The 23,231-nt window shown below is 44.9% G+C and overlaps 1 protein-coding gene across 6 annotated transcripts in view; it reads left to right on the top strand.

The window, feature by feature from the left end:
* The first annotated feature begins 3,232 nt into the window (after positions 1-3,232).
* Positions 3,233-23,231, top strand: part of UNC13B (unc-13 homolog B) — a 224,666-nt gene continuing 204,667 nt past the window's right edge. For all 6 annotated transcript variants that reach the window (XM_060199237.1, XM_007522825.3, XM_016188041.2 and 3 more), the window contains exon 1: positions 3,233-3,533. In XM_060199237.1, coding sequence (XP_060055220.1) covers positions 3,512-3,533 — 22 coding nt within the window. In that variant the 5' untranslated portion in view covers positions 3,233-3,511. The remainder of the gene's footprint in view (positions 3,534-23,231) is intronic.

The following is a 23,231-nucleotide window of genomic DNA, read 5'->3' as shown; positions in this document are numbered from 1 at the left end:
AAAAAGAGAAGCCAAGCCAACAAGGGCAACAAAAGGGAATAAGTAAATAAAATAAATATTAAAAAAAAAAGAGAAGCAAAAACAGCAGATGATCTCACTTATAGGTGGAACCTAAGAAACAAGGACTGGAAAGGTAAAAATTGTATTACCTTTTCAACTGGCATGTTTTTGTTTGTTTGTTTTTCTCATTGTAGGGGCTTTATGGCTTGTGCAGTGTTTTTGAGAAAGAAAGAGAGAAGGGGGACAGGCGGTAGCTCTCTTGGGTAAGCTACACATTATAGTGCGCAGGGACTGGGTTCAAGCCCCTGGTCTCTACCTGCACGGCAAAGCTTCACAAGTGGTGAAGCAGTGATGCAGGTGTCTCTCTGTCTCTTATCCTTTCTATCTCTCCCTCCCTTCTCATTTTCTGTCTCCCATAATTAATCAATCAAACAAACAAATCAAAAAGAAAGAGGGGCTGGATGGTAGCACACTGGGCTAAGTGCACATAGTATCAAGTTCAAGGACGTGTACAAGGATCCCAGTTCGATCACCTGGCTCCCCACCTGTGTGTGTGTGGTGGTCTCTTCGCAAGCCATGAAGCAGGTTGGCAGGTGCCTATCTTTCTCTCCCTATCTTCCCCATCTCTCTCAATTTCTCTCTGTCCTATCCAATAATAACAACAAACAATGGAGAAAATGGCCTCCAGGAGCAGTGGATTTGTAGTGCAGACACCGAGTCCCAGCAATAACCTTGGAGGAGAGAGAGAGAGAGAGACAGACAGACACTATAGAAATGAAGTTTCCCGGGAGTCCGGCGGTAGTGCAGTGGGTTAAGCGCAGGTGGCGCAAAGCTCAAGGACGGGCGTAAGGATCCGGGTTCCAGCCCCCGGCTCCCCACCTGCAGGGGAGTCGCTTCACAGGCGGTAAAGCAGGTCTGCAGGTGTCTATCTTTCTCTCCCCCCTCTGTCTTCCCCTCCTCTCTCCATTTCTCTCTGTCCTATCCAATAACAACCACATCAATAACAACAACAATAATAACTACAACAACGATAAAAAGACAAGGGCAACAAAAAGGGAAAATAAATAAATAAAATTAAAAAAAAAAAGAAATGAAGCTTCCCCTAGTGCAATGGGAACTGGGTTTGCATCTGAGTCTCACACAGGGCAAATCAAGTGCTTCCCCAGGTGAGCTATCTTGTTAGCCTTCAACTTGAATGTGTTGATGAAGCAATTTACCAGGTTGAAGAAACCCGTATGTCAAGAAACTGAAATCTGTCAACATCAGTATGGGACTGAGGCTTTGAGTCCAACCACACAGGAAGAATTCAGTTCTGCCAACAAGTATTTGAATGAGCTTGGAAGTGGGCCCTTTCAGTGAAACTGGCACATTGGATGCAGTCTAGAAGTAATTTTGAACCAGAGAAGTCAATTAATACCCAGATCCCTAACATATAGAAACTGTGGGGAGTTGGGCAGTAGAGCCGTGAGTTAAGTGCATGTGGCACAAAGCGCAAGGACCAGTCTAAGGATCCTGGTTCGAGCCCCCAGTTCTCCAGCTGCAGGGGGTCGCTTCACAGTTGGTGAAGCAGGTCTGCAGGTGTCTGTCTTTCTTTCCCTGTCTCTGTCTTCCCCTCCTCTCTCTATTTCTCTCTGTCCTATCCAATGACAGCAACAATAACAATAATAATAATAACTACAACAATGATAATAAGGGCAACAAAAGGGGAAAAATGGTCTCTAGGAGCAGTGGATTCGTGGTGCAGGCACTGAGCCCCAGCAATAACCCTGGAGGCAAAAAAAAATGTGGAAAGATCTGTGCAAAGACCTGGGTTCGAGCCCCCACTACCTACCTGCAGTGGGGATGCTTCATGAGAGGTAAGGTAGGTCTGTAGGTGTCTATTTTTCTCTCTTCCTCTCTGTCCCACTCCCCTCTCAATTTCTGTCTCTTAAAAAAAGAAAGAATCTCTGTTGTCAGTCATTCCTAGAATCTGAGAGACAACTGCAGTACTGCTTCACCACTTGTGAAGCTTTACCTGTGCAGGTGAGGACCAGGGGCTTGAACCTGGATCCTTGTGTTCAACCATGTGTGCCACCACCCAGCCCCTTTTACTTCATTTTTGTTCCCTTGCTCTTGATTTATGACAGGAGGGCTAAATAGCTAGGTATTCCAGCAGCCCCAATAGTGCTCACTGACTTTAGGATTAGTCATTTATGCTTATCAGGATGGTTGAATTGTCATGCTTAAAACCTTCTTCAGATGGGGGCTGTATTGTTATATGGAAACTGGGAAATGTTATGCATCTACAAACTATTGTATTTACTGTCGAATGTAAAACATTAATTCCCCTATAAAGAAATAAAAAAGAAAACAAAAACAAACAAAAAACCATCTTCAGGGTTTTGTTCCAAATTTTGATCAACAATGACATGAGCACGTCTTCCCCAGACTTCTTGTTATAGCATGTAGGGGTCACTCATAGCATCTGTTCCAATGAAAGGAATCATACGGTAGCTAGGTTTGCTTTTGGAGAGGAAAGAGGCTGTCAGATTAGAGACTCTGTCAGGATCTGGGAGGCAATGCCCCTCTCCTCTTCATATTTTAATCAGTAAGCATTTATAGACTGGTTACTATATATTAGGTATAGTTTCAGCCATAGGGGATACAGACTAGATAAGAACAGAGGCCTCCAGACATTTAACTTTCTGTAAACTCAGTTTTATTTTGTTTTTCACTAGTTGCTAATGCAACCTGTATTAGTATTTTAGAAAAACCAGGTAACTGTTCAGCTCTGGTTTACCTTGGTGCTGAGGACTAAACTTGGAACCTCAGAGCCTCAGGCATGAAAGTCATTTGCTATCTCTCTGGCCTACTAATTAAAACTTATTTGCTGTGCGGTGTGATCTTGTCAGATCACCACAGCTAAGTACCCTGTCAGCTGTAAGGGGTTAGATTCTTTAAGGAAGCCTAGGGAGAATTCCTCAATGAGAAGGATCTGGGTGTTAGTGGAAGCCTGCCCACGTGGGAGGAGTAGAGGGTTTCACGTCTCACCTCGCACAGGTGAGTGGAAGCCCCGCCCCCTCCTCCTGCAGAACGGGCGGATTGGCCTTCATTCTGGAGCCGGAGGAAAGCAGGAGCCCGACCGCCTCCCGCTGGCCCGCGAGGGGGCGGGGCCTGCGGACTGGGCGTGAGCTGATTGGCTGGGAGGTGGGGCGCCGGGCGTTGGCTCTGTCCCGGCGCTTACACGGCTCCCGGGTGGAGTGACGGGAGTCCCTGCTGCTCCAGCCTCCCAGCGATGGCGCCGTGCTGCCGCGCCCAGTCCCTCGTCGGCCGGCCGGTCCTCAGGGCTGTCCCGGTCTCGCTGAGACGGTGAGAACCGGAGCGGGTCGGAGGGAGCGGCGACACGCTGCCTACGACTGGGACCATGTGGAGCGGCCGGCCCGGAGGGTCCGAGAGCGGGCTCCGCGGCGGCACCTGCTGAGCAGAAAGCGGGAGCTGCGGGGCGCGGCCGGGGCGCGGCGGAGGCTCGGCCATGTCGCTGCTCTGCGTGCGCGGTGAGTGCGCGCCGCGGGACCCGACGGGGACCGGACCGGGGACCCGGGTCGCGCTCGCTTCCAGCGCACTGGCACCTTTTGCAACTTCACTCTCCGCCGGTGCCCCGGGAGTGGGGTGGGCACGGTTTTTAATCCTTCGTAAACATGGAAAGAGTTCTTGCCGCTCTTTCCTGTTCCCCCCGCGCTGCCGTGAGAGACTGTTACCTCTCCGACCTGGCAGCCATGTGACTGCTTAGCCGGCCGGCTGTGATCCTGTTAAGCCTGGTGTTCTGCTCCCGGGAGAGGGGAGAGCGAGGAGACTCGCGAATGGCCGGAGTCTGACTGGAGTGGGTTGTCTCTCCCATTCTCTGCTGCTCTGTACGGATACAGTCGTCTTATCAGCGCGCGCTCTCTTCTTCTCTCCCTCCTTTCTTTCATTCTTCCTCTTTCTTTCTTTCCTCCCTCCCTTTCTTTCATTCTCTCTCACTTTCTCTCTTCCCTACCTTCCTTCTTTCCTTGCTTCCATCCATTCTCTTTCTCTCTTTGAGGGCATGTCGGTGCAACTGTCCCCTGTTCTTCTCTTTAGTCTAGGCTCAAATTATTTTCATCATTCGATTGGGAAAGGCGTGTCGGCTTTTCTCCTGCTAGGTCTGAGCATAAGAAATATCTGGCTGATTTGGCTTCTGTCACAGTAAATACAGGTGCAGAGCCTTTTGTTTTTTCTCTGAGGACACTTGTCCCACCTAATAAGATATTTTTAGACAGGGGCTTTGGTGTTTTAAGACGAACCCAGTAGCATGGACTGAGATCCGTGAGGACAGCTATTGTTTCTTATTGTTTGTGTATTCCCCGTGGGCAACATAACTCAGTGCTAGTTTTGAGTGAATGCAAGGCCTGTGATTTTAGAGATTATGTGATTAGAAAGAAAGGATTTGGATTACCAGCTGATTTGGATTCCCATTTGATCTTGGGAAATTCAAGTTAGAGTCATCTGTTGAACAAGATAGGATAAAATGAGTGATTGCGAGCAAGAGAGAATTTATCTACAAGAGTTTTTTTTTTCCCCTGGCATATTTGAATGGATAGTTAAGAATTGGAGTTTCTTTAGGCTCTAAGGATTGAAAGCATTGTTTACGATCTCTGTGATGACAGTATTTTACCCCAGCTGCTGGCAAACTGAACGTTTTTCACTGTTCTCTTCCACTGTTCTGTTAAATCTGCGTTGACCCAAAATGGGTTTGGCTGTCTCTGGGGATTATGAGATACATACAGATTTTTTTTTTCTTTCATGGTTGATCTTTCATTAATGAGAATTTTGCTTTGATTTTAGCAAGACATTTTCTCTTAGCAGCTGGGAATCTATTTATTCCTTTAGATCCCTGCTGCAGAGTAGCAGGATTAAGGTAAGGTTGAGTTTTGCAACATCTCTTGAACAGTTTGAATCTCTATTGGCACACACACTACAGAGCTAGTTCTCATGAGAGCTTCTTTAGGCACAAGCACTCTTAAACTTGACCTTCCTATTAATCTGAATAGCTTCAGTGAAGGAACTGCTGCTTCTTTAATTCCTTCTAGTGTAAAGCATCTTTCTTTGTCTAGAGTCTACTATTTAGCTAACTTCCTTTCCTTTTTAATATTAGCATTAAATTTCTCATGAGCCTGGGGGATTGGAGACTAGTAGGTGATGGTCTTTTGAATGAAGGTGCTGGAGACAACTCCAGCTGCTGTGTATAGAAGTACTTATACTAGGGACGCACCTGATGGGGCACATATACTACCACGTGCAAGGATCTGAGTCCAAATCTCAGGTCTCCACCTTCAGGAGGGAGATTCACAAGCAGTGAAGCACTGCTGCAAGTGTCTCTCTGACTCTGCTTCTCTGTCTCCCCATCCCCTCCCAATTTCTCTCTGCTACATCAAATAAAAGAAAGAAAGAAGGAAAAGAAAGGAAAACTCATATTAAGTGGCCAAATATTCATCCTGGGGAAACTTAGAGATGGATCAATTTATTTTACTCATTTATTTTATCAGAGCACTGCTAAGCTGGGACTCATGGTGGTGCTGAGGATTGAACCTGGCAACTCAGAGCCTCAGGCTTGAAAGTCTTTTTGCATAACTAATAATGCTATCTCTCCATCTTGGGCCAAAATCGCTCTAAATATCCTCTGCAATATATACATTGCACAATATATATAGTGCGCTGTTTAGTTGATATATAGATTTAATTTTGGATAGAGATAGAGATTGAGAAGATACCTGCAGCACTGTTTTCACAGCTTGTAAAGCTTTCTTCCTGCAGGTGGAGACGGGCTTGAACCTGGGTTCTGTACACTGTAATGTGTGTGTTCAGTCAGGTAAGCCACCACTTAGCCCCTCTGCATTATATTTTTGTCAACTAGGAATGTTACCTATATTCCGAAGTCTGTATAGTAATATTATATAAAAGTCAAATTCAATTAATCATGGAGTAAAATTGAATAAAAGACTTGTTCCTGTTCAGGGGGCCATGCGGTAGTGCAGTGGCTTAAGTGTACATGGTGCGAAGTGCAAGCACGGGCGGAAGGATCCCGGTTCGAGCCCCCGGCTCCCCACCTGCAGGGGGGTCACTTCACAAGTGGTGAAGCAGGTCTGCAGGTGTCAATCTTTCTCTCCCCCTCTGTCTTTTCATCCTCTCTTGATTTCTCTGTCCTATCTAAAACAACAACAATAATAACAACGGTAAACAACAAGGGCAACAAAGGGAAAAAAATATCCTCCAGGAGCAGTGGATTTGTAGTGCAGGCTGAGCTCAAGCAGTAACCCTGGATGCAAACAACAACACCCCAAAACTTGTTCCATGTAGTCAAAGTTCAAACGGTAGTTGACTTGATATTAGAAACTGGAAAACTGGGAGCCGGATGGTAGCGCAGCGGGTTAAGTGCATGTGGTGCGAAGCACAAGGACTGGCAGAAGGATCCCGGTTCGAGCCCCCAGCTCCCCACCTGCAGGGGAATTGCTTTACAGGCAGTGAAGCAGGTCTGTAGGTGTCTATCTTTCTTTCCCCTTCTCTGTCTTCCCCTCCTCTCTCCATTTCTCTCTGTCCTAGACAACAACAACATCAACAATAATAACCACAACAAGGCTACAACAATAAGGGCAACAAAAGGGGGAAAAATGGCTTCCAGGAGCAGTGGATTCTTGGTGCAGGCACTGAGCCCCAGCAATAACTCTGGAGGCAAAGAAAAAACACAAAAACCTACAACAATAAAACAAGGGTAACAAAAGGGAATAAAAAAAAGAAAGCTTTCAAAAAAAAAAACCTGAAAACTGGTACTGACTTAAGATTATCCTCACACATCTTTTTAAAATTTTAATTATTTTTATTGCCACAAGGGTTATTCCTGGGGCTTAGTTCTGTCAATGAAAATGAATCCATCACTCCCTGTGGCCACTTCCCCCCCCCTTTTTTTTTTTCCAATTTTATTTGACAGGACAGAGAAATTGAGGGGAGGGGCAGATACAGGAGGGAGAGAGAAAGATAGAAACCTGCAGACTGGGAGTCGGGCTGTAGCGCAGTGGATTAAGTGCACGTGGCGCAAAGCGCAAGGACCGGTTTAAGGATCCTGGTTCCAGCCTCCAGCTCCCCACCTGTAGGGGAGTCGCTTCACAGGTCGTGAAGCAGGTCTGCAGGTGTCTGTCTTTCTCTCCCCCTCTCTGTCTTCCCCTCCTCTTTCCATTTCTCTCTGTCCTATCCAACAACAACGACATCAATAACAACAACAATAACTACAACAATAAAACAACAAGGGCAACAAAAGGGATAATAAATAAATATTAAAAAAAAAAAAACCTGCGGACCACCTTCACTGTGAAGTGTCCCTCCTGCAGATGGGGCTCTAACCTGGGACCTTGCACATGGTAATATGCACTTAGCTGGGTATGCCACCATCCAGCCCCCTCCTATACTTCTAAAACAAGTCAATTTCTTGATCTAAGTCTGTAATAATAAATTATTGCTTGTAGGTTTAGAGGTCCTGGTAGTCTGACATAAGCTCTCCTCTTTTTTTTTTTTTTTTTAAATAACTTTATTCTTGTCTGAAATGCTTTCTTTTTTTGGCCACCAGGGGTATCATTGTTCTCAGTGGCCATTTTTTTTGATAGAGATTGAGAGGTAGAAAGAAATGGGGAGAGAGAGAAAGAGAAAGGGAGAGAGGAAGACACCTGCAGCACTGCTTAATTGCTCAGGAAGCTTCCCCTGTACCTGGGGACTGGGACTCAAACTTGGGTTTTCAAGCATGGCAAGACCACCAGCCAGCCCTGACTCTTAAAAAACCCAGTTATGGGAAAGAAGCAGAGCATCCCTCTGGCATATGTGATGCTAGGGATTGAATTTGGGACGTCATGCTTCCAAATCCATTGTGCCACCACCTGGGCCACTGAAATAGCTTCTATTTTCTGCTTTCTGTATTTTCTTCCTTTCCAAGATGATAATGTACATTTTTTGTTATTGTTGAAAACTTCTCAAACTATTGTATTTACTGTTGAATGTAAAACATTAATTCCCCAATAAAGAACTTAAATAAATAAATACAAGAGAAAAAAAAAAGAAAGAAAACTTCTCAGGTTTTCCAGTCCCTAGTGATTTTTCTCCTTTAAATTCTTTGTAAAACAAAATATCATCGGGAGTCGGGCTGTAGCGCAGCGGGTTAAGTGCAGGTGGCGCAAAGCACAAGGACCGGCATAAGGATCCCGGTTCGAACCCCGGCTCCCCACCTGCCGGGGAGTCGCTTCACAGGCGGTGAAGCAGGTCTGCAGGTGTCTTATCTTTCTCTCCTCCTCTCTGTCTTCCCCTCCTCTCTCCATTTCTCTCTGTCCTATCCAACACCGACAACAACAACAACAACAATAACTACAACAATAAAACAACAAGGGCAACAAAAGGGAATAAATAAATAAAATAAATAAAATAAATATATCATCTTCATTTGATAGAGAACGTCAGAATTCGAGAGGGAAGGGGGAGATAGAGGAAGAGAGACTGAGAGACACCAGCAGCGTTACTTCACCACTCAGAAAGCTTCCCCTGCAGGTGGGAACTGTGGGTTTGAACTTGGGTCCTTGTGCATTGTAACATATGCACTGGGTGTGCCAACACCCGGCCCCTCTTTCACTCTTAAAAAAAAATTTTTTTCTTTTCTTATTTTACCAGAGCACTGCGCAACTCTGGTTTATGGTGGTGTGGGGATTGAACCTGGGATTTCGGTGCCTCAGGCATGAGAGTCTCTTCACATAACCATTATGTTATCTCCCTCACCCCTTTTAACTCTTTAAACACAAATTAATTATGGTATCAACAGAGATACTAGTTTGGCAATGAATTGTACTGCCTGGTGACTAGTCTTGTATACTATGCTCATGGTGACTGGGCAGAGGTGGTAGATCAGATCTGGAATTTTGTGTTCAGTCTGGGTATTTCATTCTAGGAGGCATCTTGAGAATCTAGACTATCTTGGGCAGAGGTAGATAAACATAGTGGTTATGTGAAGAGACTCTCATGCCTGAGGCACCGAAATCCCAGGTTCAATCCCCTGCACCACCATAAACCAGAATTGCGCAGTGCTCTGGTAAAAAAAGGCGGAGAGGGAGAGAGGGAGAGAGAGAGAGAAACACTAGAATAGAGAGAATGATTAGAACAATGGATGTAGAAAGCATTTAAAGAATATGAGAGGCTTAGTGAGAAATTTGAGAATGTTTAAGAGGAGAGCATCATAATAGCAGAAGAAAAGTGTCTAAAAACTGGGCCAGCGGTGCAGTTTGCCTGGTAGGGCACCTGCTTTATCACATGTGCAGCTCAGTTAAGCCTCTTGAATAGTGTATGGAGTACCACTGCCCTGCAAGAAACAGGTGCTGTGACCTCTCTCTCCCCCACTTCCCCCTCTGTCCCCCTCCCCCTCTCTTCTCCTTCCTTCCCCCTCTCTCCTCCTTCCTTTCCCCCTTTCTCCTCCTTCCTTCCCCCCTCTCCTCCTTCCTTTCCCCCTTTCTCCTCCTTCCTTCCCCCTCTCTCCTTCTTTCCCCCTCTCCCCTCCTCCTTTCCCCCTCTCCTCCTTTCCCCCCTCCTCTCTCTCTCTCTGTGTATGTGTGTGTTTGTCTTTGTTTATCTGGAAAAGTTGACTCTGGAAACAGATGGACACAGACACACATACACACATGAAAGTTGTTCAGAAACTAAAGCTAGTGGAATAGATCATTTGCATAGTGCACTGTTTAGTCATATGTGTAACCAGGTTCGAGCCCAGCCCCCACTGCACTGCAAGAAGCTTTGGTGCATATGTGGTGCCCTGGGTTCAGTATCTGGTGTGCAAATGCCAGAGTGGAACTCTTGTGCCTTTATCTTTTTTTTTTTAATTATTTCTAATTTATTTATTTATTTAAATTTATAAAAAGGAAACATTGACTAAGCCATAGGATAAGAGGGGTACAACTCCACACAATTTCCACCACCAGAACTCCGTATCCCCTCCCCTCCCCTGATAGCTTTCCTATTCTTTATCCCTCTGGGAGTATGGACCCAGGGTCATTATGGGATGCAGAAGGTTGAAGGTCTGGCTTCTGTAATTGCTTCCCCGCTGAACATGGGCGTTGACAGGTCAATCCATACTCCCAGCCTGTCTCTTTCTTTCCCTAGTAGGGTGGGACTCTGGGGAATTGGAGCTCCAGGACACATTGGTGGGGTTGTCTGTCAGGGTAGTCTGGTTGTCATCATGCTAGCATCTGGAACCTGGTGGCTGAAAAGAGTTAACATATAAAGCCAAACAAATTGTTCTCCAATCATGAACCTAAAGGCTGGAATAGTGCAGATGAAGAGTTGAGGGTACTCCATTTTGTAGATAGCTAGTAGGCATATTTTAGTTATATTCCAAAGGGTCTGTGGCTATACTAGTTTTTTTTTTTTTAATTTCTTTTTTTTTTTCTTCCTCTGAGCCTGAAATCTGATATGACAGGTGGATCCAAGTTATTGTCTAGGGAGATGATGTCATGGCTGGAAAAGGAACAGAAAGCTGGATCAGGGAAGAGAGTAGCTGCCTAATATGGGAAAGGGGGTATAAATATTGTTGACTGGAAACCTCATCGATTTGATTTGGTCTGGGGCCCATATTCAGCTTAGAAGCCTATGTGACCTCTGCATCCCTGTAGATCTGAGCTCACATTCTGTGGTCATGAGTAGGAACATTCCATGCTGCCCCAATGTTGACCCATCGTCCTCAGGTGTAGCATAGAGTATGTTGTCCATCCTTTGGAGGATGGAACATTCTTTCCTGTTGTTGATCCAAGTGGAGGGCAAGGTCCTATGGGGGGGCCCACAAAGGGGTCTATTTTGTTGTTCCGTGTCTTTATCTTATAAAATAAAAAACCCTTATAAGGTTAGCAAGATAGCTACTCAAGTTAATTTATTTGCTTTGTCATGGGCACGAGCCAGGCTTGAACCTAGCCTCTACCCCACTGAAGGAAGCTTTGGTGCTGTGGTGCCTTTCTCATTTGCTTTATTATCTGTATTTATCTAATGGATACAACCAGTCAGAACTCGGGAGTCTGCAGGTGGGGAGCCCTGGGCTCAAACCGGGATCCTTACGTCCACCCTTGCGCTTTTGCACCATGTGCACTTAACCCGCTGTGCTACTGCCAACCCCTTGCTATAGTCATATTTTTTACTGCTGTATGAAGAGTGTGTCAGAGGAACAAACCTCAGAGTGCTGTTAGATATTGCAATAGATGGGAGTCCGGCGGTAGCGCAGTGGGTTAAGCGCACATGGTGCAAAGCACAAGGACCTGGGTAAGGAGCCCGGTTCTAGACCCTCCTCCTCTCCCCACCTGCAGGGGAGTCGCTTCATTGCTGGTGAAGCCGGCCTGCAGGTGTCTATCTTTCTCTCCCCCTCTCTGTCTGCCCCATCTCTCTCCATTTCTCTCTGTCCTATCCAACGACAGCAACAACAACAATAATAATAACCACAACAATGATGGAACAACAAGGGCAACAAAAGGAGAAAAAATGGTCTCCAGGAGCAGTGGATTCGTGGCGCAGGCAACGAGCCCCGGCAATAACCCTGGGGGCAAAAACAGACCAAAAAAAAAAGTCAGAATTCAAGGAAGGGGGAGGGAGAGAGGGAAAGAGACAGAGAGATACCTGCAGCCCTGTTTCACCACTCGCAAAGCTTTCCTCCTGCAGGTGGGGTCCAGGGGACTTGAACTTGGGTCTTTGTGCACTGTAACATGTGCACTCAACCAGATGTCTCACCACCAGGTCCCTCTTTAAAAAAAGAAAATCTATTTATATCTATATATCTGTATATATCTATATATCTCTATCTATATCTATCTATCTATCTATCTATCTATCTATCTATCTATCTATCTATCTGTGTATCTATCTATCTATCTATCTATTTTTTTTACCAGAGCACTGCTCAGCTCTGGCATAGGGTGGTGTGGGGGATTGAACCTGGGACTTGAGAGCCTCAGGCATGTAAGTCTTTTTGCATAACCATTATGCTATACCCCCACCCTTAAAAAATATTTTTATTTGGGAGTCGGTCTGTAGCGCAGTGGGTTAAGCTCAGGTGGCGCAAAACACAAGGACCGGCATAAGGATTCTGGTTTGAACCCCGGCTCCCCACCTTCAGGGGAGTCACTTCACAGGCGGTGAAGCAGGTCTGCAGGTGTCTATCTTTCTCTCCTCCTCTCTGTCTTCCCCTCCTCTCTCCATTTCTTTCTGTCCTATCCAACAACGACAACAACAATAATAACTACAACAATAAAACAACAAGGGCAACAAAAAGGAATAAATAAATAAATAAAATAAATATTAAAAAATAAATAAAAAATTAAAAAAAATTTTATTTACTTATTAGTGCATAGAGATAGAAATTGAGAAGAGGGAGTCGGGCGGTAGCGCAGCGGGTTAAGCGCAGGTGGCGCAAAGCACAAGGACCCTAAGGATCCCGGTTCAAGCCCCCGACTCCCCACCTGCAGGGGAGTCGCTTCACAGGTGGTGAAGCAGGTCTGCAGGTGTCTGTCTTTCTCTCCCCCTCTCTGTCTTCCCTCCTCTCTCCATTTTTCTCTGTCCTATCTAACAACAATGACATCAACTACAACAACAATAAAAAGACAACAAAGGCAACAAAAGGGAAAATAAATAAAAATTAAAAAAAAAAGAAATTGAGAAGAGGGGGAGTCGGGCAGTAGCGCAGCGGGTTAATCTCAGTGGCACAAAGCGCAAGGACCAGCTTAAGGATCCTGGTTCAAGCCCCCCGGCTTCCCACCTGTAGGGGAGTCACTTCACAAGTGGTGAAGCAGGTCTGCAGGTGTCTATCTTTCTCTCCTCTCTGTCTTCCCCTCCTCTCTCCATCTCTCTCTGTCCTATCTAACAACGACAACATCAATAACAACAATAATAACTACAACAATAAAAAATAAGGGCAACAAAAGAAAATAAATAAATAAAATTAAAAAAAGAAATTGAGAAGAGAGGGGGAGATAGAGAGAAAGAGAGAGAGAAAGAGAGAGAGAGACAGAGAGACACCTGCAGCCGTGCTTCAGCCGGGCTTGAAACTGGGTCCTTACACACTGTAATGTGCTCAACCAGGTGCGCCACCGCCTGGACCCTAGTGTCTCTCTCTCTTTCTCTTTCTCTTTCTCTTTCTCTTTCTCTTTCTCTTTCTCTTTCTCTTTCTCTTTCTTTTTCTTTCTCTTTCTCTTTCTCTTCTTTTTCTTTTTTTTTTTTTTTATTTTTTAAAAAATATTTATTTTTCCTTTTGTTGCCCTTGTTTTTTATTGTTGTTATTGTTGTTGTCCTTGTTGGATAGGACAGAGAGAAATAGAGAGAGGAGGGGAAGAAAGAGGGGGGAGAGAAAGACAGACACCTGCACACGTGCTTCATTGCTGGTGAAGTGACACCACTGCAGGTGGGCAGCTGGGGCCTGGAACCAGGATCCTTATGCTGGTCCTTGCTCTTTGCGACCTGTGCTTAGCCCACTGTTCCACCACCAAACTCCCCTTTATTTTCGTTTTAATTCTCTTTAAATTTTTTTAGAAATTGTCTATTGTTGGTATGCTTCTAAAACCCCTTCTGTTTCATTGGTTTAATGCCCCCTGCTTAGCACTGTATTCTATTTACATAACCACTGTTAACTAAGCACCGCACTGCCTGCAGGGCCTTGGTTTAATCCCCATTGGTTCATGATGTCTTTTTGCTCCGCCCCCTCTCCTAGTCACCCTGATTTCCACCAGTCTTTTTTCGCTCCACCCTCTCTATGTCACAGCCTGTTTCCACCCTACTTGGCGAGTATATATAAGGACAGGACTGTGATTAGAGATAGCTTGGCTTAGATTGCCCTGTGTTCCACATGAATAAAGACTGAACTGCGTACCACTCAGCCATGAGTCTCTGGTCATCTGTCTCCCGCCCGGGAAGCTAGTCCGACTGTCTATGATTGGGTAGAGACAGAAACTGAGAGGGGAAGGGGATATGCAGACAGGGAGAGAGATGGAGAGACACCTGTAGCACTGCTTCACCACTCATGAAGCTTCCCCCTGCAGGTGGGGACCAGGAGCTTGAACCCATGTCCTTGCACACTATAGTGTATTTGCTTAAACAGGTGCACCAATACTGATCTTTTCTTTAAAAAAATTTTTTATTTATTCCCTTTTGTTGTTCTATTTTCTTTTTATTGTTGTTATTGATGTCATTGTTGTTGGATAGGACAGAGAGATGCAGAGAAATGCCGGGGGCTCAAACCAGGATCCTTAAGCTAGTCCTTGCGTTTTGTGCCACCTGCGCTTAACCTGCTGCACTACTGCCTGACTCCCAATACTGATCTTTTAACTTACTTAAGCCTGTACCATATGAGCAACTTCTCTTGCATGTGTGATTCCACCTCAGAATGGCTCAGGCCATTCTTTGAAAGAGAGAGAAGGAGAAGGAGAGGGAGAGAGAGATTCTTTTTGCAAGTCTTTATTTATTTATTTTCCCTTTTGTTGCCCTTATGTTTTTTTCATTGTTGTAGTTATTGATGTCATTGTTGGATAGGACAGAGAGAAATGGAGAGAGGAGGGGAAGACAGGGGGAGAGAAAGACAGACACCTGCAGACCTGCTTCACCGCCTGTGAAGCGACTCCCCTGCAGGTGGGGATCCTGGGGGGCTTGACCGGGATCCTTAGGCCGCTCCTTGCACTTTGTGCCACATGCGCTTAACCCGCTGTGCTACCGCCCGACTCTCAAGAGAGAGATTCTATAGCACCATACTTCAAAGGCCATAGCACTCCCATGGGGTTCTGGGACTCAGACATGGGTCAGGTGTATAACAAAGTAGGTAGCACACCTGGTGAACTATTTTTCCAGCAGTGTGTTATCTTAGTGTCAATGTTTATTTATTATTGGTTAAGAGAGAAACTGAGAAGGGAGGTGGAGATAGAGAGGGAAAGAGACAGACACCTGCAGCCCTGCTTCACTACTCATGAAGCTTTTGCTTTGCAGGTGGGGACCAGGGATTTGAACCCAGTTCCTTGTGCATTGTAATGTGTGTGCTTAACCAGGTGCACCACCACCTGGTCCCCATGGCTAGTTTCTTCAAACACATTATGAGCGTTCTCTGCCATGGTTCTTTTTTTTTTTTTGTTATTTTGTTTCTAATTTTTTTTTTTTTTTCCTCCAGGGTCATTGCTGGGCTCGGTGCCTGCATCATGAATCCACTGCTCCTGGAGGCCATTTTTCCCCCTTTTTGTTGCCCTTGTTGTTGTAGCCTCGTTGTGGTTATTATTATTATTGCCATTGTTGATGTTGTTCGTTGTTGGATAGGACAGAGAGAAATGGAGAGAGGAGGGGAAGACAGGGGGAGAGAAAGATAGACACCTGCAGACCTGCTTCACCGCTTGTGAAGCGACTCCCCTGCAGATGGGAGCCGGGGGCTCAAACCGGGATCTTTATGCCGGTCCTTGTGCTTGTTTCTAAATTTTTAAAAAATTATCTTTATTGATTGGATAGAGACAGTCAGTCAGAAATCAAGAGGGAAGGGGATAATAGGGAGAGAGACAGACAGCCCTGCTTCACCGCTCATGAGGCTTTCCCCCTGCAGGTGGGGACCAGGGAATTGAACCTGGGTCCTTGCGCACAGTAATATGTGCGTTCAACCAGGTGTGCCACCACCTGGGCCCTCTTTGGCCTAGTTCTTTGTGATGCCTGCATGTTTGTAGTTGAGCTATGGGTTCCCTCTTCCACACCCCACCACTCTTTGAACCAAAAAAGTGCCCACACAGATTTTTTTCTCTTTTTGCTGTTATAACAATACTATAATGAACATCATTGCAGATGGATTTTGTTAAATAAAAAAAAAATTTAAGTTTTACCAGAGCACTTCTCAGCTCTGGCTTATAGTAGTATGGGGGATTGAACCTGGGACCTTGAAGCCTCAGGCATGAATGTCTCTTTGCATAACCATTATGCTATCTCCCTACCCCAGATGGTTTTGGTTATGTTTGGAGGTCTCCAGTCAGTTTTCCACCTGGACTTCTGTTTTTTTTAAAGATTTTATTTATTAATGAGAAAGATGGGGGAGGGAGAGAGAGAGAGAGAGAGAAAGAGAGAAAAAGAGAAAAAGAGAACACCAGACATCACTCTGGTACATGTATAGCCAGAGATTGAATTCAGGACCTCATGCTTGAGAGTCCAGTGCTTTATCCACTGCACCACCTCCCAGACCACCTGTGTGGTTTGTTCTCTGGTATTTTTCTTGCCATAATACTTTCAGTTGGAACCATTGGCAAGACCAAATGCGTCAGCATCTCTCAGAGCGACATTATCTATTAAGGGCAGGTCTTTCACTAGTGGGTTATGTATTATGCCTATCAAAAATACCAAAGACTTGTGGCCCAGGGGGCACTGTGGCTGGAGCAATGGACTTAAAAGCATGAGGTCTTGAGTTTGCTCTCAGGTATTTATTGCATGTGTCAGAGTGATGCTCTGATTCTGTCTTCTGCTTCTTTGTTTTTTTTTTTATTATCTTTATTTTATTTACTGGATAGAGACAGCCAGAAATTGAGAGGGAAGGGGGTGATAGAGAAGGAGAGACAGAGAGACACCAGCAACGTTGCTTCACCACTTGCAAAGCTTTCCCCCTGCAGGTGGGGACTGGGGGCTCGAACCTGGATCCTAGTGCACTGTAATGTGGGCTCAACCAGGTGCGCCACCACCCGACCCGTCTTCTTTCTATCATCGATGTATGTGTGTGTGTGTGTGTGTGTGTGCATGTGCGAGTGCGCGCATGTGTGCATTTTTAAAAGACCAATAACCTCTATTCTTGTAAATTTGACCTGTGATTTCTTTTTTAAATATTTATTTATTCCCTTTTGTTGCCCTGGTTGTTTTATTGTTGTAGTTATTATTGTTGTTGTTGGATAAGACAGAGAGAAATGGAGAGAGGAGGGGAAGACAGAGAGTGGGAGAGAAAGAGACACCTGCAGATCTGCTTCACCACCTGTGAAGCGACTCCCCTGCAGGTGGGGAGCTGGGGGCACGAACCGGGATCCTTATGCTGGTCCTTGTGCTTTGCGCCACCTGCGCTTAACCTGCTGTGCTACTGCCCGGCACCCTAACCCTGACCTGTGAGTTCTTTTTAAAAATGATTTATTTATTGAGAGAGAGGAGGAGAGAGAATCAGAGCATAATAACTCAGGCACATGCCATGGAAGGAACTGAACTAGGACCTCATGCTTGAGATTCTAACGCTTTACCCACTATGACACTGCCCAGGCTGCTTTGTTGTTGTTGTTTTTGTTCCTAGGGCTTTAGTGCTGTAGGCCGACTTTTTCAGATAGGAAGAGATAAAGAGAAGGGAAGATACCATAGCAGAGAAGCTGCCTCTATAGTAGTGGGGACTAGGCTGATCTGACTATGGATCGTGCATATGACAAAGTAGGTGCTCTTATAGGAAAGCTATTTTGCCAGCCCTTGAGCTATGGTTCCCAACTCTTTTTTTTTTTTTTTCATTGTGTTTTTATAAATTATTCTCCAGGGCCAGGGAGACTGCATAATGGTTACTCAAGACTTTCATGCCAAGGGAGTCAGGCGGTAGCGCAGTGGGTTAAGCGTACGTGGCACAAAGTGCAAGGACCATCAAAAGGATTCTGGTTCGAGCTCCCGGCTCCCCACCTGCAGGGGAGTTGCTTCACAGGTGGTGAAACAGGTCTGCAGGTGTCTATCTTTCTCTCCTTCTCACTGTCTTCCCCATCTCTCTCCATTTCTCTCTGTCCTATCCAACAACAGCAGCAATAACAACAACAATAATAACCACAACAATGATAAAACAACAGGGGCAACAAAAGGGGAAAAAATGGTCTCCAGGAGCAGTGGATTCGTGGTGCAGGCACCGAGCCCCGGCAGGCAATAACCCTGGAGGCAAAAAAAAAAAAAAAAGAATTCTTAGACCTTAAAATTTTATGTGAACACATGTGTACCTGTTTCAGGGTTCATGGCATTCTACAGGTTCCTGAGAGTTCTGTCACCCCAAACATATAAATAAAAAAAACGTATCCTGCCACAAAGTACTTAATTTTTACTGGCTGCTTTATAATGAGTCTAAAGGTTTAGATGACACTGTGGAATTTCCCTTGTGGCATAATAGTCTAATGATGACATTTATGAAATTGACTTTAAAGGCTAAGTATCTTCGAGTGTACACCCTCGGTAACTTGTTCAGTAGACCGCACTGTACCTCTCTCCTTGCTCTGTAAATTTTGGCAGACTTGGGTCAAAAGCAATAAAATCTAACCTGGGGGGCCAAGTGGTGGTGCACCTGGCTAAGCACACATAATACAAAGTGAGGATCCCGGTTCGAGCCCCCAGCTCCCCATGTGCAGGGAGGTGGCCTCACAAGCAGTGAAGCAGGTCTGCAGGTGTCTATCATCCCCTCCCCTCTGTTTCTCCCTGTCCTATACAAAAAAAAGGCAAATATGGCCTGGCCACCAGGAGCAGTGGATTTATAGTGCTATAACCTTGGAGGTTAAAAACAAAAAAGTCTGATGTGGACAAAAATAAATAAATAAATAAATAAACGACTTTCATGCGTGAGGCTCAGAGGTCTCAGGCTGAATCCCTGGCACCACCATAAGCTCGAACTGAGCAGTGTTCTGGTCTCTCCCTCTCTTTCTCTCTGTATTATTTGCCATCTCAATTAGCTGAAAGAGTACTATTGGGAAACCTTTAAAAGGTGAGCCGAGGGCTAGGGAGATAGCATAATGATTCTGCAAAAGACTCTCATGCCAGAGACCGAGTTCCCAGGTTCTGTCCACATGCACCACCATAAGCCAGAACTGAACAGTGCTCTGGTCTTCCTCTATCTGTATCTCTTTCATTAAAAACAAATAATAAATTTGAGGGCAGGAGTACATAGTATAATGGTTATGCAAAGGGACTGTCAGGCCTGAGGCTCCCAAGTTCCAGCTTCAATCCCCCACACCATCGTAAACCAGAGGTGCTCTGGTAAAAAAAAAAAAAGGTGGTGAGTGGTGGTGCACCTGGCTAAGCGCACACATTACAGTGCACACATTACAGTGCACACATTACAGTGCACCAGGACACAGATTCAAGCTCCTGGTCTCCACCTGCAGGGGAAAAGCTTCAAGTGGTTAAGCAGGGCTACAGGTGTCTCTCTGCCTCTTTCTCTATCTCCCCTTCTCCTCTCACCTTCTGTCTCTATCCAGTAATAAATAAATTGGTGTATTGCACCAAAGTAAAAGAGTCTGGGTGGGTGTGGGGGAGAGTTCAGGTCCTGGAACATGATGGCAGAGGACCTAGTGGAGGTTGTGTTATGTAGAAAACTGAGAAATGTTATGCATGTACAAACTATTGTATCTACTGTCAACTGTAAAACATTAATCCCCCAATAAAAAAAAAAAAAGACTCTGGGGTGGGGACCTCCGGAGGGTTCAGGTCCTGGAACATGAAGGCAGAGGACCTCTTGGGGGTTGAATTGCTATGTGAAAAACTAGGAAATGTTACACATGTACAAACTATTGTATTTTACTGTCAACTAATAAACCATTAAGCTCCCAGTAAAGAAATTTTAAAAAATGAATTAAAAAATTAAAAATAAGCAAAATCTTAAAAAAAAAGGAAAAATAATAAATTTGAAAGAATTAAGAGCAAGATGATGGCTACTCAAAACACACATTATGTTCATTCTAGCCTAGGAAGAAGCCCACAATGTATTTTGGTTTATTCCCTTTTGCGTAAAGTCGTGGTAATAATGATTTCAGAGGTTCCCGACATAAGAACAGATCGGTCAAGTATTTCCTTCTTAACCTTCTTTTTCTTCACCACTGTTGGCATGTGCCCCAGCTAGCTCCTTGCTGCCCGGTTCCCATTATGCCGCAGTTGTAGCGTTTGCCCTTGCTGCTGGGTTCCTCTTGCTTAGCAGCGGCATCAGGAAGTTGATTATGCCTTGTCCGAGCCAGGCAGCCGCAAAGGAGGAAAAAACCAATTTCCTTTGTCATGGACAGCTGTTGTCATCAACGGTTCTCTTCCTTATAAGTCGTACATTCTGTAATTTCTTAGTTTTTAAAAGCAGCATTTCTAGAAGTTGTACTCTTCAGGCCAGCGGACTGAATTGCCGTCCCCCTCCCCCCCCACGGTTGTATTTCAGACTTTGCTACATGAGTTTGTTTGAAGCTTGGACTGTGTATCATTAGTAAATATTTGGTGAGCACCTTCTCAGGCCTGTTTATTTTTTAAATTTTATTACGTTACTTTGTTTTTTTATTATATATATTTAATTTTCCCTTTTGTTGTCCTTGTTATTTTTTATTGTTGTAGTTGTAGTTGTTGTTATTGATGTCGTCGTTGTTGGATAGGACAGAGAGAAATGGAGAGAGGTGGAGAAGACAGAGAAGAGAGAAAGATAGACACCTGCAGACCTGCTTCACCGCCTGTGAAGTGAGCCCCCTGCGGGCAGGGGATCCTTAGCTTTGCGCCACGTGTGCTTAACCTGCTGCGCTACTGCCCACCCCTCATGCCTTTTTTTTTTAAATTCCCTTTTTGTTGCCCTTGTTGTTTTTATTGTTGTAGTTATTATTGTTGTCGTCATTGTTGGATAGGACAGAGAAATGGAGAGAGGAGGCGAAGACGGGGGGTGGGGTGGGGGGGGAGAGAAAGATAGACACCTGCAGACCTGCTTCACCGCTTGTGAAGCGACTCCCCTGCAGGTGGGGAGCCGGGGGCTCGAACCGGGTTCCTTACACCGGTCCTGGAGCTTTGCTCCACCTGCGCTTAACCCACTGTGCTACAGCCCGACTCCGACCCCTCATGCCATTTGTAACACAAATCTATTTAGAAGCGCTGTCTCTCTGCCAATAGGGGCCTGCTAACATGTGAGTAAATGGGTCTCTCACTCTCTTGGCCCACATGTACTCTGACATGTGAGTGTTCTCAATTTTCCTGATTAAACTTTAAATTTCTTGAGGAAAAAAATCTATTTAGCAGGTAAAAGCCCAAAGAACCTTGGTAGGTCTTAAAACAATTAAAAAATTTTATTAAATAAATCCAAAACTCACCAGTCCTGGTTTGGTATAAGCAGCATAAATAGAGTTCTTGTTGGAGTAGGAAAATATATCACTACTTCCTAGTGTTTTTTTTTTTTTTGCCTCCAGGGTTATTTGCTGGGGTTCAGTGCCTGCATGATTCCACTGCTCCTAGAGGCCATTTTCCCCATTTTGTTGCCTTTATTGTAGTTGTTATAGCTGTTGTTGGGTAGGACAGAGAGAAATCTTGAGAGGAGGGGAAGACAGAGAGGAGGAGAGAAAGAAAAACACCTGCAGACTTGCTTCTCTGCTTGTGAAGCAACCCCACTGCAGGTGGGGAGCCAGAGTCTCGAATCCTTAAGCTGGTCCTTGCTTTGCGCCATGTGTGCTTAACCGGGGCTGCCACTGCCTGGCCCCCTGCAATATTATTATTTAACTATCCCTTCTTTATATATTAGCTGGATTTCTTCAATAAAGAGAAACTTCCTCTGTGGTGGGAAGTATTCAGGTCCTGGAACATGCTAGCAGAGGAGGACCTAGTTGGGGGATTAAATTGTTATGTGGAAAACTGAGAAATGTTACATATGCACAAACTACTGTATTTTACTGTCGACTATAAACCATGAATCCCCACAATAAAGAAAAAAAAAAAAAAGAGAGAAAGAAACTTCTCCATATCCATTATTAGCTATCCACTGGGTTCCTCTAGGAGAGTCAGGATAAATGCTTGGCTTTACCTTTTTACTTTTTGCTTTTCCCATAATAATTATTTTTGTTTGTTTTTAGATAGAGACAGAAAGGCAGAGCATGAAACACAGACCACAGCACTAAAGCTTCCTTCAATGTGGTGGGAGCCACGCTCGAACCTGGGTTGCATGCATGATGAAACAGCACATACTATCCAAGGGAGCTATTTGGCCAGCCCTCAAAAGAATGAAGTTTGAATCACTGGTTGTTTTCCAACAGTAACCAAGCAGTTATGTGCCTTTGTTTCCTTTTCTCCTTCTGTAGCTAATAAACAGCTTGTGGGGACACTTAAAAGCCACTCAAATATCCTGTCTAATCAGAATCTCGTGGAATAACATTTCTCCAAAGTGGCCAAGACTCACGCTTAGGAGTTTGTTAAATTGGAATCTGTCTGACCTGATGAAAGCAATGAAAGCACTGCTTTTAGTGTATTAATCTGGTAGCAAACTGTAGATTAGATTAAGTGGGGCTAAGTGGCTGGGGTGGGCGGTTGGAGGCACTTACATTACAACGGGAATAATTTATTTTGAGCATAATCAAACTTTCTTTTATGAGATTTGAACTGTTAGAGGAGAGCAGTGGAATCAATTTTCCTAGTGTCCTTGAAAAACAAGCCTGGTTTCCTCCTGCGCAGAAAGAAAATTTAGGAGGTAGCTGCTCTGGGTGAGGAGAAGCCAGCTTCCCATTTCCTGCTTTGCTGTGTGACTCTGTGATCACTGAGAAATGACATGGAAAGCGAGGTGTGTGGGAGGCAGGCTTTTGTGTTCAGCTTCATGAAGGAACTGATTGGATTCTTTGTCAGTAAAATGTCCATTCTCATGTCTCTCTCTTCCCCTTTCTCTAAGGAAACACTGCTCAACTCTGGTTTATGGTAGTGTTGGGAATAGAGTCTGAGGCATGGCTTTTTACATAGTAATTGTGCTATCTTTCCAGCCACCCCCAACCCTCTTTTTTTTTTTTTCCTCTAGGGTTATTGCTGGGGCTTAGTGCCAAGCACTACTGAATCCACTGCTCCTGGTGGCCATTTTTTCCTTTTTTTTTAAATTGTAGTATAGGACAGAGAGAAATTGAAAGAGGAGGGGAGGATAGAGAGAGGGAGAGAAAGAGACATCTGAAGACCTGCTTTACCGCTTGTGAGCCAACCCCCTCTGCAGGTGGTGGTGGAGCTCGAACCTGAATCCTTCTGTAGGTCCATGTATTTCACACTATGTGTGCTTAACTCGGTATGCTGCCGACCAACTCCCTTGCTCCTTCAGCCATCCCCACCTTTTCTTTTTAACCAGAGCACAGCTCAACTCTGTTTTATAGTGGTGGTGCAAAGGATTGGAGCTGGGATTTTGGAACCTCAAACATGGTTATTTAATTTAATTTAATTAATTTCACCAGAGCACTGCTTAGCTCTGGCTTATGGTGGTGCAGGGGATTGAA

Source organism: Erinaceus europaeus, chromosome 10 (genome assembly GCF_950295315.1).
Source record: "Erinaceus europaeus chromosome 10, mEriEur2.1, whole genome shotgun sequence".
Classification (NCBI taxonomy): Eukaryota; Metazoa; Chordata; class Mammalia; order Eulipotyphla; family Erinaceidae; genus Erinaceus; species Erinaceus europaeus.
This window is presented reverse-complemented; position numbering and strand designations above follow the sequence as displayed.